Genomic DNA, 18,022 nt, shown 5'->3' on the forward strand with positions numbered 1-18,022 from the left:
GTTTTTCTAGTCTGGAATATTCAGAGGAGAAATCAAAAGTTGTAAAGAATGTCATACTTCTCAATAAAATAAATTAGCTGGGCATAAACTATCCTCTCAAGCACTGTACTGAATGGAATAATCACGGGGATTGATCGATAGCTTGCAAGAGCTGTTACAGTACCATTTTTTGTAAATAGGTGCTACTCTCGAAATTCTAAAGACGTTAGGGACAATACCAGTTTTAATAGACTTGAAAATGTGTGTAAATCGCACTAACCAAGTGATAACAATACATCAAGCGAATGAAAACGTTTTCCAGGTACATTCTGTTACTTTTGCATTGCAAGCATTTATATTATGGATGTTGAAAAGGAATGTTTTGGTTTATTCAAAACTAGAACATTGGATAATGCAATTCTAGAGTTTTGATTGGCTTAGCCATCAGGGCATATGAGCTATTACAAGTATATGCTATAACATTAAATACTCAAACTCCGAATATCCTTTGCTATTCATCTCCAAGCAACTAGCGCGGGATATGCGCCCGAAAATATTGTAATCGTCGTAGGAATAAATGAGATAAAATCATCTTTGTGGACTATATTATCACAGTGTCAGTGCCTATTGGTGGATGGTTACAACATAATCCACCCATGAATTTTCGAGCGATTTTATTGGCTACTTTTTGTCACGTTACGCTACTTTACGTCACGTGGACAGTTATCCCGCAATAGCCCCTGTCTGCATCGATATTTGTCCTGCGATCATTTCCGTCGAAAAGAAACAAAGTCAGCCGTAAAAAAAAGGCACATTTTTCTTTATCTGAAGAAAAACAAACTCGTTTTGAAGAGCCAAGCTAATTGGCCATTATTAAAACTTGTCCTATGCCCAAAAAGCTGAAAATTAATTGCCAAAAACTGACCACACTTGTGTTCTTGATTGTTTCCTCTCCGCATGTATTTACATTACAGATTAATTCTATATCTCATTTGAAAGACAAGATAACAAGCTTTGCAGAAAAAAAAGGTTGACCTCGTCAAAAATCTGTACTTAAATCATGACCAGAAAACTGACATTAACCTAAACTTTGAGACAGCCGGTGAGAGTTAAATCTTGTGGAATTACAAAGAAATTTCTAAAATTAAAATATGTTGCTTATCATATGGAGAAGACATCCTTTAAATCTGTCTGAAAAAAACAAAAAAGAAAATTAATTACAATTTTCGTAAAACTGTACCCAAAAACAGTTGACCCACCCTGCATTTGGTGTGTGTAACTTCATTTTTTTGAGGTCAATAGCCATGGTTACGTCAAAAGATCATACGAAATGTCCATGACATTTGATGTGGTACGTTGCAATGGTGTTTTGATATCCAACAAGTTAGAAGAGCCAATCACGACATTTCGTCTGATATTCATAGTATCATCCCAAAACTGCAAACAATAAGTGGTTTACCGTCACAGCTTTCGTTGGAAGAAAATGAGGAAAGGACGAAAAAATATAAGAAAAAATAGATTTGTATGAGAAATCGAAGAGTATTCGGTTAGATCGACCAATCGCTAATAGAAATATAACGGATATAGTAATTCAAATGATATTCTTGGTTTCCACATGACGTCACGACCGCCATGTTGGAGTCCCCAAACAAAGAAACGGTGGCCATGTTGGAGTCCCAAAACAATGAAACGGCGGCCATGTTGGAGTCTGGATCCAGTCCTCTGGGAATTGAACTCTATTGTTATTTTTTGCAAACTTTTTCTTTTGTCTTCTTTTAGAAACATATCTGTTGATCACACGAGGGACAGCCAAGAATTGTTACAAATCGTCTCCAGTCTGTCTTTTGGGAGGTTTTTCTCAGGATGTTTTGGTTTAATTTTCTCTCTAGTCTTGTCTATTTGATTGAATGTGTACGTGTGGTCTCCCCAGTTAGTAGATCACTTGTCTTCGGCTGTTTTGATTAATTAAGACTTACATAAATACCTATTTTTAACAAATTCACGTACAATCTTTCAGGAAAATAGCAACCCTCCAAGCGGAGCTCCCGTTCCCATGGGGACATATTTTGTTGGGATAAATGTCATGATAAATTGTTTTTACAGATTGCAATTAATTAAATTAATAAATTAGATTTAGGGTTATATCTCACATCCCAAAGTTTATCATTTGCCATGGGATAGCTTCACCAAACATATTTTGAGAGACAAAGTTTTTTTTTCTCACTCTCTCTCTCTCCATTAAACGTCACAATCTGCCTTCGCAATGAAAAGAAAGGTTCTTAGAGAAAAGGAATGCAACTTGAGATAGTTTGTGACGTCGAATTGGGACTGAACGCATTCTTTTCACCAATGAGAAATGCAAGATCCTAAGCTTTGTTAACGGTTTGTGACTTGCAGCACACGAGGGAAACTTCGAGGAACGAACGGCAAGGTATGCCGCGGTAGGTGGACTCCGAGATAATTATCTTAAAAAGGAAAAAAGTACTTTAATTAATCTTACGGTAAGTTAAGTGCACTTAAAATCGCAACTCCTTAAGTTAAATTCCAGCAATATTCTTCAAACCAAAATACCATGATCAAACAATTGCATCAGTTTTAGAAGTCTCAGTTTTATTAAGAAAAAATAAAGGACCGCTAAAATTGAAATTATGACAGCTTGAGCGTAATGAAATAAATGCAGTAGGCACAAGCTAGACAAAAGTAGTTGGGAAGGTTATGTAAATGCACCGCACCAGAGCTGTATTTCAACCTGCTTCTGTTAAAGCGCAAAAGAAATAGTTTCACATTCTCTTATATAGTTTCCCCCCCCCCCCTCCCCCCCTTTCTCCTCTATTCAATGTTGGAAGGTAACTCAACAATTTCTCACTAAATCCATTCATGATCAGTTTTCCACAACATTGAATGAGGGGGGAGGGGAGAGAAACAATAAAGACGTCAAAAGTGCTAACCTTCCCAAACGTTTTGTCCATGATTGTAGATAAGCTACCGTAACATCAGGAAAAAGTGTTCCTTGTCGTATTTTTGTTTTGGTAAGAATTATCGGCCAACATCTTGGATAGCGAGAGTATAACAGAGGCTTGAGGCGAGTCAAAACAATTATTGCACTCAGTGAGAGGAGGACCAATTCGAGTGAGGACAATGTGCGAGCCAGCGAGCCATGCGAGTCGTGCGAGCCGTGACTGAGAGTCACGCGAGCCAAAATGGTGAGCCATGCAAGTCACCATGCGAGTCACCATGCGAGTCATAACTGTTTATCAGCGCTATTTGAAATGGTTGCTTAGACTTAAATGCAAAATTCACATGGCTCGCATGACTCACTGGTTCGCAGATTCTCCAGCCCCGACCAATTCTCTGCCTTCTGCGTGCTTTCAAAGTGGAGGCCCATTACGAACATTGGAGCTTGAAGAAGCGTCCGCCGGCCAAAAAAACGCCTGTTCTGCAGGCTATTAATAAAGATTTATCATATCTAGCCAATCCATGAAAGATTCATGTACTTTGACTCAAGTACTTGAGCGCCTTTTAGCCTGACCTCAAACACCCATTTGTACAAACTCAGACGATAAGAAAAAAAGCCAATACTTAATTAAAGATTCGACGCCTTTTTTTTTCTAATTTACGGCGTCCTTCCTAAACAACGGTATATCCGAGCATTACTTGCAAACTTATGACCACGTTTCAGTATAACCGGCATCCAACAATATTAGATCGACGGCGAGATCGATCCAACTAGTGCTATTGTCTTGATAGTTAGATATTGGACATAGGGAATCGTTTCTGAAATAACACCGTGAATTGGCCTTTAAAAGGGCCCATAATAGTTTTTGGAGACTGAATAAATAAATTTTCCTCAGTTTGTGGTTGAAGTTCTCCAATGATATACGGGGTGAAAAAAGATTGAAGTTGGAAAAATGATCACAGCACCGTTTTGTTACAACTGAGTTCAATGGCAAACGTATTACTAAGATGTCGTTCATGATCAATATATCAAAATCTACATCTACACTTTATTCAGTAAGTCGGTAAAAATCGCGAGATATCACGTCAACTGTAAACATCTGAATAAAAACTAATACAATGCCGGGAATATTAAAAACTGTAAAGAATCTAAGTAAAACTAGTGCAATGGAAAAATTAAAACTTGAACTATTGACAATATCCTCGAGAAGGAACGGTTCTATCCATTAATTGTTCTTGAGGAGAAAGAAAACTTAAAAATGTCTTTCTTTGCCCTAAAAGCGTGGCTCCCACGGATTCTTCTTTCATTACTTGGTTTTAGGTAGCCTGCTACTGAAAACAATCCGGCGGGTTTTGGGAGAGTTTATACATAAAATAGCTCTAGCGGTTTTCCTTCTATAGTGGCTACAGTAGGTTTTCCTAATTAATATAAACCACGCACCGAATTCATCGACAAACAATTAACTAAAGGCTCCGTTAAAATATAATTAAGCTTCATTAAATATAAGGAAAAAAAACTCATGCTTATCTCTCTGACGTCTTTTCGAGTTGTTTGAGCACTTTCGATCCATTGGTGGACAAATTGGTGAATAAGAATATAGAAAATGGGTTTCTTAAAATCCATCACTTGAAGCATTTGCTTAATACAAAAAACGACTTGAAATTCCTTTGGCATTCGACAGATTTTCAGGTAAGTCTTCCGCAGTATGGCTGTGCGAATTCTTTTTTTTTTTTTTTTTTCAGTTACTTTCATTGATTGAATCAACAGTACCCTTTCCTTTCGTTTCGTCTGAGAGGAAGACAGGCAATCCGAGAACTCCCACTTTGGCACGAAGTAAGATATGACCTTTTTTTTTTTGCTAAGAAAAGTTAAGACACCGACCAGAAAGACGTAAAATTTAATGAAGAAAAAGGATATGTGCTGTAAGGAAATTTTCTTTGATCTTTTTTCTGTGAAAGCATGTTATACCGGCTCCATTATCCTCATCTTTCTTGCAAATATAATAGTTGTACATCTCTAAGATCCTTAAGGTATTTTTGTTCGGAATTTAAATGATTGGATCGAATTCTAGCTAATCTGTAAACCGTTTCCCTCAACGAAAACTCATGTCGTAACACATCTTGCCTGTGGATGAACAATTTATTTAGTAACTCGTCGATGCCCTGAGCGGTTTGCATCCACCTCCTGTTATGCCTGGTCAATATAACTCTGCTATTGTTTTGTTTTTGTTCCTGATGTTGTTGGTCGTCTAAAGTTGTGGAAGATGTGCTTGTTGTCGTTAAGTTTCGTTTTCGTTTACCTTCGGTATTTTGTGCAATCCCACGTGATATTCGTACGTGGTTGGACTGTGCAATGTAATATGTCTCCACCGTGTGAAATCTTAGCCACAAAATCATATTTCTTATTTTTTATTTAAGTAAAACCATCCTTTTCCCTCATTATTCGTTACTCAAAGAATATGACGTTTCTGATTGGTTAATGACAAGTGCATTAATAGATTACAGATTGCCGAAGAGGTTGTAGAGTGCAATACGGAAGTTGCTACGGAAACACAGCAACTGAGTTATTTTGTTGAGTATATAATTTAAAAAAGCGTATAGACTTGTTCCTTCATTTCATTATTTATGGCCACTCGTGATGTTTTGAAAGTTTCCAAATTTGCACGAGCCGAGAACGTTGAAAACATTACTCTTTCCCGCCCGTAATCTCGTTCATGCGATTTCCTATACTTAGTTTCTGAGAATGGCTAATGAACTGAACAAAAGTGAATATACTATTCTCATTGTTCACAGCTATCAGTATTCACTTATAAAAAAAGGAAAAGTCTTTGATCTTCTGGCAATAAATATCGGTTTTCCTTATCCCCAAAGGAATATTGAAAACCCTATTCTCTGCAAAAAGACATCTTTCAGTTTTGCCCCGGCCATCTTGATCTTGCTGGCGTTTATGCAATACTGAAGCCTGCAGGCAACTATCAAACAAAAAATGCCACTTACGGGAATCGAAATCATTTAACTTCGATAATTCGTACAAACTGATTTTACAAAATATACTTGAACACGTCGAGAGGTACAATATGCTACCATTTTCTGATCGTCAATACTTAGCACGCTTTACTCTAGCAAAAAAGCCTATCTTTTCGGAAACGGCACGACACGTTTCGTGTGTAAACAGGACAAAAGGAAGCATATTAGGCACTGTGTCAGAAATTATAGGGTTGTTGAGCACATCTCTTGAAGTGTTCTCGGCACTCCAGATATTGGTACCATACGATTTTGGAGTGTCATGCCAATTTTTTACGTACATATGTGACAGTGGTTTTCAAGACGGCTTTAAGATGTATTATGACGAAGAGATATCGACGAGAACATCAATTTTAATTACGAATTCAGGTTTTGCTTTTAGTCCAGCCTGACAATAAATACTGCAATCTATGTTGACTATCGGGAAAATCGATTGGGAGGAATGGTTTTGAGAGCATGCCAATTTTTTACGTACATATGTGACAGTGGTTTTCAAGACGGCTTTAAGATGTATTATGACGAAGAGATATCGACGAGAACATCAATTTTAATTACGAATTCAGGTTTTGCTTTTAGTCCAGCCTGACAATAAATACTGCAATCTATGTTGACTATCGGGAAAATCGATTGGGAGGAATGGTTTTGAGAGCATGCCAATTTTTTACGTACATATGTGACGGTGGTTTTCAAGACGGCTTTAAGATGTATTATGACGAAGAGATATCGACGAGAACATCAATTTTAATTACGAATTCAGGTTTTGCTTTTAGTCCAGCCTGACAATAAATACTGCAATCTATGTTGACTATCGGGAAAATCGATTGGGAGGAATGGTTTTGAGAGCATGCCAATTTTTTATTTTTTATTTTTTATGTTGCTTCTTTGTCTTCAAGTTTTCCAAACAACTCATTTTTTTTTTAAGATTTGCAGAGAAAAGGGAAGCAATATAGTACCTGAAACTGTGAAGAAATTAAAAGAGTAGAGCTATATATTAAATTTTGTCTCTTTAGTTAGGGTTCCCGTCGACTTTGAGGTTGAAGATCGTAAAGTCCCTAGAGAAAGCTCAACGCATTTTGTTGAACTTCACGGGCGTACGGCTAATCTTTGCAACGGTTGCTCTCTCTTAGGACTACAGCGATGTTTGTTCTTGCGGCCTGTGTATTGCTTGTATTGGAAGTTGTCGGTGAGTGTGTTTCCCCCAACCTATAAAGGATGTTTTAACGTTTAAACTGTATATGCTTATCGGAAGCATAAGCAACTGTTATTGTTTGATAAAAAGAAGCAGATTATAACCTTAGCCAAAGAACGGCATCCAGGCCGTTTACCGTGTTATAATAAAGTTCTAGACCTTAAGGCTAACTCGAGTTCATTGTATTAACTAACTTAGTATGACTTGTTGTTCTCGACATTGTCGCAACACATTGCACTTTCCTTCCTCTTCCTTATGCTTGAGCACAGCATCTGCTGAGAAAATTGCGCGAAAACACCATTGGAAGCCGTTACCCAATCATCGTTTCTGTCACGTGAACACTTGAATTTTGTTGCATATGATGAACACTTTCGAAAATATACCACCCTAAAGCAAAAAATTGAGCTCACGTATACAATAGTATGGTAAACTGTCAAACCGCTTGCCATCCTCAAATGGCAAGGAAATTTCTGAATGGCTCGCGTACACAACCGAACCGAAATGAAGGGACTACCTCGAAACGCGCAATCCCAAATTTTCGGTTGGCATATCCACCTGGCGCGGGAAAACGTAATAGTTTTTGCGGTAGACTCAATTTTGTCCTGTTGCATGAAAGGTGTATATTGAAAATCGAGAAATCTAAACCGTGCATCCATATTGTATTTTTTTAACAGTTGCCATTCCACAGCAGTGTTATTCCTGTCTTGAAGAGGATTGCGAAACCATGTCTCTATGGACGAATCAAACTTGTGCCACATCTCGTTTATCGCTCGGTACATCTCATTGTGGTACCGCAGCCATAAGGTACACTGAAGGCTATTTGGGGATTTCCCGCGATACAACCGTTAAAGGATGTTTTGACTGCATGGGTAAGAATCTTATGATTTTCAATTATCTAACTACATGCACTGTTGTTAGATAAAGCGCACAGGAAACTAAAGCAGATGGGCAATTGTGTAAGTCATATAAGTTCTGTTTGATTTTGTATCTTTAAGCTAAATTCCACTCAAAACGTACACTTTTAAGCATTTTATTGGTAATCGTCGTAAGACCTGTGCATGGGGAGTTAAAGGTACGTGGTAGTTAGTTGTTCAAAATTTGAAATGCACATTGTTGGTTAGTCACCGGCTCAGTTGGTTAGTACGTAGGCGCGGTTAGTAGTGCGCGGCTTTCGCAGTAAGAGTTCCTCAGTGACCTCAGCATCTCTTTCGACTTTCCTCTGATCCGCGTAGCCATAGCTTTAAATACCCGTAAACCGAAACGCAGCACCGACTGACAGAGCCGGATGGGGGAAAGGAGTTGGGGAGGGGCCGAGGGGGGGGGGGGGGGGGGGTAGTGGTCTTCCATTGACATCAGCTTCAGAGTTGACTGGACTACCAACGAAGAATAATATTTTAAAAAGTGACTGATTACCTATACCTCGAATTCCCACCTAGCCCATTCGTATGTTCTGTGTTGCAACAACACAGTACAACATAAACAATAACTTTGAAAAACTTAAGATGCAAACTATTTTCTCGCCGGGTAAGTGGAAACAATTGGCAGTCACACTCGTCTCGACATAGCAAGTAAGAGAGAAATCGCCCATAAACAACGATTGCAGGCGAAATACTTCGAGTTGATGCAATAGCCGCAGTGTTTGAAATCTTAGACAAATTTGTACCTCTAGGTAGGGACGGTTGCGTCCAAAATGCTTAAATTTACAAAGGGTTATTACTGATTCAAACAATGGAATACAAACCCAGTATTATGGCTAAAATAAGCAATAGACACGAGTAGTGTTCACATTCTTTTACCGTTTGACCTCGAATTAAAAAAGAAACAGACAAATGCGTCGGGAAATGGGAATCTTCTACACAAGCCTTTATTTGAGGCGTCGTGCAATGATTTGAGCAGTACATTCGGCAAAAAACTAAATTTCGTTAGTACTGCTATTTTCACCAGTTTACAACCCTGTTCGTTGCTGTGTTCAGCCGTATCAAAGGCCTTCCTAAGACCTAAGAAGAGTACACTGCTAATTAGGCCATCATCAATATTTAAGTACCATTGGTTAGTTGCTTGAAGCAAGGCAGTCAAAGTAGAATGAATCGGTCTGAAGCCATGCTAAGAACCTGCCAGCAAATTATTGTGAGTAAGTTGTTCATAAAGTTGTTTGAAAATAATATTTTCGATTATCTTACTGACAACTGGTAGAATAGATATAGGTCCATTGTTACGATCATACACTAAGTCTTAATATCTTCCTTTCATAAAGGTAATATTTTGAAAATTTTCCACTCGTCTGGAAAATACCAACATCTAATGGATAGGTTACTAATGTGCGTGAGAGAAGGCACGATTTCAGGACAAGCTTCTTTTAAAAGCCTTGCAGAAATACCATATGCAGGCCCGTAGCCTTGTCGACACGAAGGGAACTCACCAAGCAATGATCAACACGACAGTGAGTCTCACTCAGCGTAAAGCCAGAACCTGCTGGCTTAACATAGTCCTCGAAACAAACACTAGTTTTGGGAATATTATTTGCTAACCTAGGCCCGATGTGAGAAAAGTGATATTCGAGCGGCATTAGAGATTTCTGATGAGGTCGTACATGAGTTATCTCCGAGATCTATTATGTTTATTTCAGTTGCTGGTACATTTCTGCCCAATATTGAATTTACTCCTTTCCATGATTTCTTAATATCCCCTAGATTTGTTTCAAAATACCTATTATAGTAGTTAGTTTTCGCTTTCCTTATATTAGCATTAACATTGTTTCGAGCAATCTTATACTCAGTCCAATGAGCATCTAAATTGTTGATAATTGAAACCCTTTTCAGTTTGTTCCTGGTGTTAACCAGGGAGAATAATTATTTCTTACTTGCCTTTTACGTTTTGGTGCATGGAAGTCACATATTTCTAAAAACATACCTGACCAAACATTCCAGGGCACGATTTGGACTATCTTCCAAATGAACTAGGTGCGAAGGTACTCAGTTAAGGCAGGAACCCATGACCCGGAGCCTACAACTCTACTGTGTTCGTGTAACGGCGTTTTCACAGACCGATTTATTTTTAGATTGAATTTCCCGCGAATGAGACTTCCACAGGAGCCCGATGACCAATTACAAGAAATGAAGCTGACGTCATAGGGTCACCGAACCGGAACTGCCTTTGTTTTTTAACCTAATTCGCGGGAAGGGCTAGTCTAAAAATAAACCTACTTGTGAAAACGACGTTTCACAGACGCTGTATGGAAGTTGCACGCTCCAGATGGGCTCCTGGTTAAGGTCAGCGTGAAATGAATTAACATCAAAATTCCTAAATTGCCGTGACTCCACAATCTTTGGTTTCCCTTTGGGAATACAGAATTTTCTAACTCCATAAATTAGAGAATGGTCGCTTATTCCGATGTGACAGATCCCTGAGTGTGTAAAAATAAACCAATATTATAGTCAATAGTAGTCGCGGATTTCAGTGATGCGGGTATGCACGTTTAATTTATAAGCTAGTGGCATAATTTCCAGGACATTCTTTGTATGTCATTCTAGTGGGCATAGCGCGCAGGCAGCCGCGTTACAATTTAAATTCCCCAAAATATTTACCTCTAGCCCCAATGATTCGATTCGCTGTACAAGAAATTCAAACTCTCTCATTGCGTCTACATTTGCACCAGGGACCGAGTCTATTCTCGGTTTTCACATGACGTCACGGCCGCCATGCTGGAGCCCCTAAACAAAGAAACGGCGGCCATGTTGGAGGCCCGACCAAATCCTCCGGGAATTTAACTCTATTATTATGCAAACGTTTTCTTTTGTTTTCGTTGAAAAACATGGCTGTTGATCACTTGAGTGATAACCAGCAATACCACGTACTCCCAATAAAAGAGTTGGGTTTAATTACCTCAATACTAATCCACTCGAGGCTTTCGCACTCGAGATCAACTAAACGTTAATAATTGATAGTATTTCTGATAGAAAGGGCGACACCCCCTCCGGTTCTGTTTCTATCTTTTCTCTCCAGGGCATAGCCTGGAACCAAGAGAAAATGAGGGGACAGAGAAGGAGGCTCCCGGTCCAGCCCTTGGGATATGTCATGTCCACGAAAGTTATTTTTAGACGAGCGGAAGTCTTCCGAGACGTCCGCATGCAGGCCAACCTCGGTCCGATGTTTGAAAGAAAATATATATTCATCAGCCTTCCACGTGCGCCATCATTTTCTTTTTTCACTAAGAACCTGAGAGCGAGGCAAGACTGCATGCGGACGTCTCAGAAGACAGACTTCGGCTAGAACAAAGACTTCCACTCGTCTAAAAATAACTTTCGTGGACATAACATATCCCGGCCAACGCCTTGAGCCTCCCTCTCTGTCCCTTCATTTTCTCTTGCTGGAACTGAAGCTTCACCACTAAATATAGTATCATCGAGACGCGTTTCATTAACCGCAAGAATATCAATCAATTCGTATTCATATAAACCCGTAATTCATCGACATGGATGGGAATAGTTGTAATGTTAAGGGCAGCTAACTTAAAACCCCTATTTTTGCATTGTTAAACGTATTTTAGTATTTAAATGGTAGATATAGGCATACTTTTATCCCCTAAAAATTTTTCTTCTGTTCGGATTTCCTAGCTGAAAGTCTAGTGATCCGAAAATTATAGAGATCACTAGTACTAACTCTCTTTCGCATCGCGGGGGAAAATAGAAAACAAACAAAAAGAAAAATGTTATTTTTCCCGTCGAGATCAGTGTCCGTATTGGGAGAAAAACGTGCCCTTGATCTTGGGGGCATCCCCATACGGACCTCTTCCCCGGTAATAACATATAACTGCTTTGTCGGAAGAAAAAGTGCAAATTTCCTCGTAGCTCTTTTAAGTTATCGCTATTATGAGTTTGCTTTTTCTTACATTTCTTTGTCCTGTTGTTGTCCTTTCAGATAAGAGAGCCGCCTGTTTTGCTCTTGGTGGGTTATTGAAAAGTTTCAGGGGGTGGGTTGTACAGCAGTGTGAGATCGATTGTTGTAATACGACCAACTGCAATAGCAATCCAACACTGTTGACACAGAACGCAACAAATGTGTTGCAGAAAGATGGTAATGCAATCTCAATTATTTACTGTTTTGTTTCTTTTTCTTTTAAATGTACAATCTTACACGACGTAACTGATAAGAAATTTATCTTTAATGATAACTGTAATATATAGACGATGAAATGATATATGAACTGCCGATATGAAATCAAGTGAAGCTATGATCCTCGCAGTTATGAACGCATTTTTTGCAATTGCGTAAAGAAGCCTGAAAATTTGAGGACTTCAACGGGGTTTGAACCCGAACCGGTAACGCGAGGTCACGGGTTCAAACCCCGTTGAAGTCATGAATTTTTCAAGCTTCTTTACGCAATTGCAAAAATTGCGTTCATATATAGATTTAGCAAAGCCTAAAGGCGGAGCTCCCGTTTCTAACCCCAGAAAAGTGCATGGAAATAATTATACTTCTGCATAAAATACAATTAATCGTCTTTACTGTGGTCAAACACCCCTGAGCTGACAGCAGTAAACAAACAAGTCTTGCAAACAATAACCAACAATTTTAATCAACAACTAAAACTGAAATTACGTACATGCACACTCGACTGCAATTTCACAGTCAAACAAAGCAGCTCACGACTGGACAATCATTCCACACAAAAAGCCTATAAATCGCAAGGTATAAATTTAGTGTGGACAGTCGCGGGCGGCCACAGAAATGATGAATTCAGTTCCAAAATAAGCAGCCGTAGCCGGCCACAAACCCGCGTGACAATCAAGACAAAAAATTGGATAGTTTTTTTTTCTGGGACGTTTACTTTAGCTTTCAAACACCGTCCAATTTGAGAAAAATATGAATACTTTCCATCAACCAATCAAATGTCAAGATAAATAAAATAACCGAGTATTGGCGCGCGCCTAAACTCCGCTAAAAGAAGAGTGACAGCAAAATCTAATTATTACTGCGGCAATTCATATTTAATTAAAGGCGCTGTTACAATGTGCAGTTTCAGTCGTGCAAATTGTCTCGTAATGCCGTGGGGAGACAAATTGCACGAAACGTTGCCCAATGTAACATACCTTGCAACAGGCAAAAACGTTGCGAAACAAGTTGCAGAAACCGTTGTCGTTCTGCTTTGCGCAACGCTTTATTCAACTTTGCAACAAACCTTTCAAGCATTGCGCAGTGTAACATCTGTCCTTCAACTTGTCGCAGCGCCATAAACAAACTGTGACATCGAATAATTAGTTGGCTTCCTAATGACTAAAAAGCTGCTATGATATTTTCTCATTGTCAGTGGGTACCAAAAATTATAAAAACGTTCTCCGGTAAAAAATTTTACTTGTCGACTGTAAGGACCTGCACGCAGTCTTCAATGCTACGGGTGCAAATTCAGAAATTAAATGTATAAAAACTGTAAAGCAACCGCGAATTTGTATGAAATATTTTGTGCTTGCTCTCAGAATTTATTTCTTTTCGCAATTTATGTTATAGTTTTAGGGACAACGAACTGTTTCGAGTGCGAAGAGAACGACAATTATACTTGCATCTTGAATCAGCAGAGTCAAACTTGCCGAAGCGGTGGTCGATCTCTCGGCATAACCCATTGCAGTGCGGCAAAAGTTACGACCTGGAATGTTTTAACTGGTGTGGTGGACGTCAGTTTTGTTCGAGGATGTATTGATTGCGAAGGTGAGTCTTTAGGCGGGTCAGGAGCCCATCACCCGGATACCTCCATCCAGACAATATCCTTGAGTCAACCTTTGCCCGTATCTTTTTATTTTTAGAATATTTTGTGAGACGAACGCGATCACTGGTGCGTGACTGCTTGTGACGTAATACAATAACTTTGTTCTGATTGGACAGCATAATGCATTCGCGGGAATTCGAACGTCCAAAAATAAAAAGATACGGGCAAAGGCTGTCTCCAAGGGTCTATATGGGAGATTGAGGCTCGGGTTGATGGGCTCCTAGGTGGGTAGAATACTTGGACGTAAGAAGACTTTAAGTATGCTCTAGTTCTATTGCGAGTGTGGGAGGGCTTTATTTTGAAGTACCTCACTTCAATGTAAACTTAGAAACGAAACATCGTCAGGATCTCAAGTCAAGTTTTATCCCCCTCAAACGCGAACTTGAGCAGATCAAAACATGGGGCGATAAAGTCTCAAATTACGTTTATGGCCTACCTGGATCCTATTATATTATCTCCTGGGAAAGTTATGCCTCGCTTTCGAATCCATTTTAAACCAAAGATTTTGCTCTCTTTTGATTTAATTATTCCAGATAAGAAGACTGCCTGTGCATTATTGGCGGGATCCTTAAAGTATCTCCATCACAGCACTTTATTGGAATGTGATATAGAATGTTGCAATGGCAGCTACTGTAACGATGGAGGTAAAGTATATCAATAGAAAGAAAGTACGGCATTGATCTAGGATACAGTCATCCTCAAAGGTTTGAAACCTTATTACATTCTGAAGGGTGTTGCGCGAGGACGCTGGATAGTAAGCATGGCTTCTCCAGTACTTTTCAAACCTAGTGACTTGAAAGTTGGGACGTTCTAGCATTAATAGTAGGAAAAATTTTGCAAACTGAAACAAACACAAAGAAGAAATTTCAGCGGTGATTAGGACGGTTTCACAATTGGCAGAATGAAGCAGACGAATGGACGCCCGTTTGTCGTGGTGTTTTTATTTTATGGATAGGTGTGTTGGCACAAAGATTTTGCAAGTGTTTTAGTTAGTTGGCTTACCAGTATCTAACATCTGGTCAGATATTAGCCACGCCAGGACCAAGTACAGCACTTTTGCATTATATATAATAGGCACAATGATGCATGAATTTTTGATAGGTTCTCCCCTATGATCTATTAGAGGCCAGACGCATAGCTGGCGTCACCATAAAAACTTGAGTTTCAATTCTTTATTATATAAAACGATAGATTTCATGTTGCCGGATGTCTGCTTAGATCACAGAAGACGGCGAAATGTATGAGGAACATCAGCGATACACGAAGTGATACTTTGTTGTTCTTACCACATTTTGACGTCATATATTATCTATTAATCAACAGACGCACGGCAACAGTGGAATCGATTTTTTAATTTGTTTAAATCGAATGGCGATAGGTTGATCTTGGTGCTGATATCATCACGTTTTGCAATCAGTGATTTTTTTGTGTTTCATAGCTGCTAATCTAAGCAAGTGTTGGCACTGTATGGAAGACGAGGGCACTTCTTGCTCTTTGAGGCAGCAACGCCAGATTTGTAGTCTTGATCCAAACTCACTCGGTACCACGCATTGCGGCTCAGCTGTTGGCAGAAGACGGAATCAGAATGGAATCATTCAAAATTACTTTTATCGAGGATGCTTCGATTGTGCAAGTAAGTGCCGATACCCCTTGACAAATATTCAGTTCTTTTAAAGGGGCCCTTCACTAAACCAAGAACATAATGTTTACAATAAAATCTGTTCGAACCTTTTCCAATGGAAGAGTGTGTATCTAAAATAATTTTTTTTTAAAAAAACGCTTGTTTTGGTTTTCAAGTGTCAAATAATAATTATTTGGACGTTTCGGTTTCCCTAATGTTTCAAAACAATTTAAAAGCTCTTTATGTGAAATAACTAAGGGCAACCGTAACACGTACGAAATATTCAAGATGGCGGCGTCCGGGAAATTTGAAAATGAAAAGTAAATGATTCTTAGAATTTTTTTTTTTTTTTCTAATTTTTGTTTGTTTTTCGATCCAAACGCTATTTTGGAGTAATAATTGTCGAGCAAATTTGATTGCAAACATTGTTTTGTTAGGCTTAAAATTATTCATTAATCGGAATGGAGGTTCCCTATAATCTGATTCAGTCCACCCTGGTTTTTTCTCTTAACTTGGAATTGATGCTGAGCAAAGGAGCCCTTCAGCTATGTGTACTTAAATGCGGGACGCGGGACGAATCTCACCTAGATATAGGCTAATCCGGCATTATATTCCTAGAAAGGAATTAACGTTTCGAGGGGTACCGGTGATGTTTAGTTAGCATACGAAACACTTCGTGACGTTTATCCAAGCGTATCCAAGAAAGTATGCAAGAATATGTATGCATTCGCGTCCAACACTGGCCTCGAACGACAATGGCAGCATCTTAAAAATGTATTCGACAATTATTTCACGAGGGCGCATTAGATATGAGAAGATAGCGGATATGCTTTCTTTAATTTTATTTTGCCAGGACAAAAAAAAGATCTGTACAGTTACTGATATTTGTAGGCCATGTTAAAGTAGCTCGTATACTATGATGACTGAATAAACTCAAGATCATGCGTTATCCAATGAACTAGTTTTTCTTTTTTGTTTTTGTTTTTTTTTCTAATAATTTCTGTTGGACCAGTTCAGATTACGCAGTGCAACCTCGTTCCCAGGGCATTTCTAGACCGAGAATGGAAACGAGGTCGTACGCTGTGTTTCAGTGGCAGTCAATACCGATTTACTTGTTTGTTAAATTGAACCCATTCGAAAAAAGGAGAAGAGAACTTTTCCGCCTTTTCCGTATAAAACGCTCAGACTCTCGAATTAGCAAGGAAAGACCTTGAATCCTGATTTTCATTAGCGACGCAAGCACGAGTGCAAGCACTAGCCCATGCATAAGAACATTTGGTATCACCCAACTAGTGGACTAATGCAAATCCTGCATTTTAATTGGCTACGCTACTAGAGGACTATTAGTAATAGTCATCGAGTAGCGAAAAGCGTGACGCTTTTTTGCATTTGCTAACTTTGTTATTGCCTTTTCTGTCCGACTAGTTGGGTAATACTAAAACAATTAGACCCTTCGCCCTCATGGGCCACGGGCTTCGCTTCATGGGCTATTGACCCGTATTGCGGGCGAAGGGTCCAATTGTTAATTATTTCACCGTGAAAACGGGGTTGACGCAAGCCTAAACACAAGCGCAAGGATTAAAATTTTTCCTTTTCCTTGAGATGTCACTTAACTATGCTTGCATTCGCTTGCGTTGTGTGAAACGAAACATGGCATAATTACAAGGGAATTTGCTAAGTCTGGCCAATTAAAGCACTCGTTCCAGATTCCCCTTGTCTAAACATTTCAAATGGCGGATGCTGTGATTGATTTTGATGCTAATGTCGTCGTTCGTTTTCACTTCGAATAAGCCACTTATGTTTGCGCTTGCGCTTTGCGTCGCTAGTGAAAACCGACGCGCACAAACCGTAAAGTACTGCCTCTTCGCGGACTTTGCCCTTATCAGTATCAACGTGTTAAAATTCGGGTTTTCCAAGGATGCACTAGAGGCAATGACAACGGGATGAATTTGTCTTCTCCTCTTGCAATTGGCTGCAGAACTCAAGTGCACTGAATACATTTTCATTCAAAAGCATTTGTAATGGTACGTAGCATATTGCTATAAAGTGTGTAAATGCATTTATGAATAAAAAGAACATACCATGCTAATTTCTACAGATACTCCGTGTATAATTTAATTCGTTTAAGAAAAAAAACTATATAACCTATTACTACTAGTGCTTCGCCACTTCTCCGCACAAGTACTACTATTAATGCCGTTATTTATGCTGGAAACTGAAGATGAAGACCGGGAGGTGGTTAGAGTACTCCAGTGACTGCAGCGTTTCTAATCAGACGTTTCATTTTTATCGCTGTGAAAAACTGCAGTAAAAGTTGCAGTAGCGAAGCTTTCTTTTGGAATTAATCTCGATGGTTTTCATTTGGCTTCAAGACGCTCACCAGGGCCACAGCTAAATAAGCCCATAAGCCCATAAACCAGGAGCCTACAAGTCCAATACTAGGTCACTCTATGTAACGGAATTTTCATAGATCAAGCTAATTAGCTTAACACCT

The 18,022-nt window shown here is 39.1% G+C and overlaps 1 protein-coding gene across 3 annotated transcripts in view; it reads left to right on the plus strand.

Annotated features, from left to right (window-relative positions):
* Positions 1 to 4,445: 4,445 nt before the first annotated feature.
* The window catches only part of LOC138013036 (uncharacterized skeletal organic matrix protein 2-like), an 18,776-nt gene continuing 5,199 nt past the window's right edge, over positions 4,446 to 18,022 (plus strand). Inside the window, exons 1-8 of one of the 3 annotated variants that reach the window (XM_068859996.1) lie at positions 4,485 to 4,624; positions 4,703 to 4,768; positions 7,086 to 7,141; positions 7,822 to 8,016; positions 12,065 to 12,220; positions 13,652 to 13,849; positions 14,441 to 14,551; positions 15,346 to 15,540. In XM_068859996.1, the coding sequence (XP_068716097.1) occupies positions 7,096 to 7,141; positions 7,822 to 8,016; positions 12,065 to 12,220; positions 13,652 to 13,849; positions 14,441 to 14,551; positions 15,346 to 15,540 (901 nt within the window). In that variant the 5' untranslated portion in view covers positions 4,485 to 4,624; positions 4,703 to 4,768; positions 7,086 to 7,095. Of the gene's footprint in view, positions 4,625 to 4,677; positions 4,769 to 7,085; positions 7,142 to 7,821; positions 8,017 to 12,064; positions 12,221 to 13,651; positions 13,850 to 14,440; positions 14,552 to 15,345; positions 15,541 to 18,022 lie in introns of all 3 variants that reach the window. The other 2 variants (XM_068859997.1, XM_068859998.1) reach the window with 2 other exon arrangements.

The sequence above is a fragment of the Montipora foliosa genome, chromosome 8, assembly GCF_036669935.1.
Source record: "Montipora foliosa isolate CH-2021 chromosome 8, ASM3666993v2, whole genome shotgun sequence".
Classification (NCBI taxonomy): domain Eukaryota; kingdom Metazoa; phylum Cnidaria; class Anthozoa; order Scleractinia; family Acroporidae; genus Montipora; species Montipora foliosa.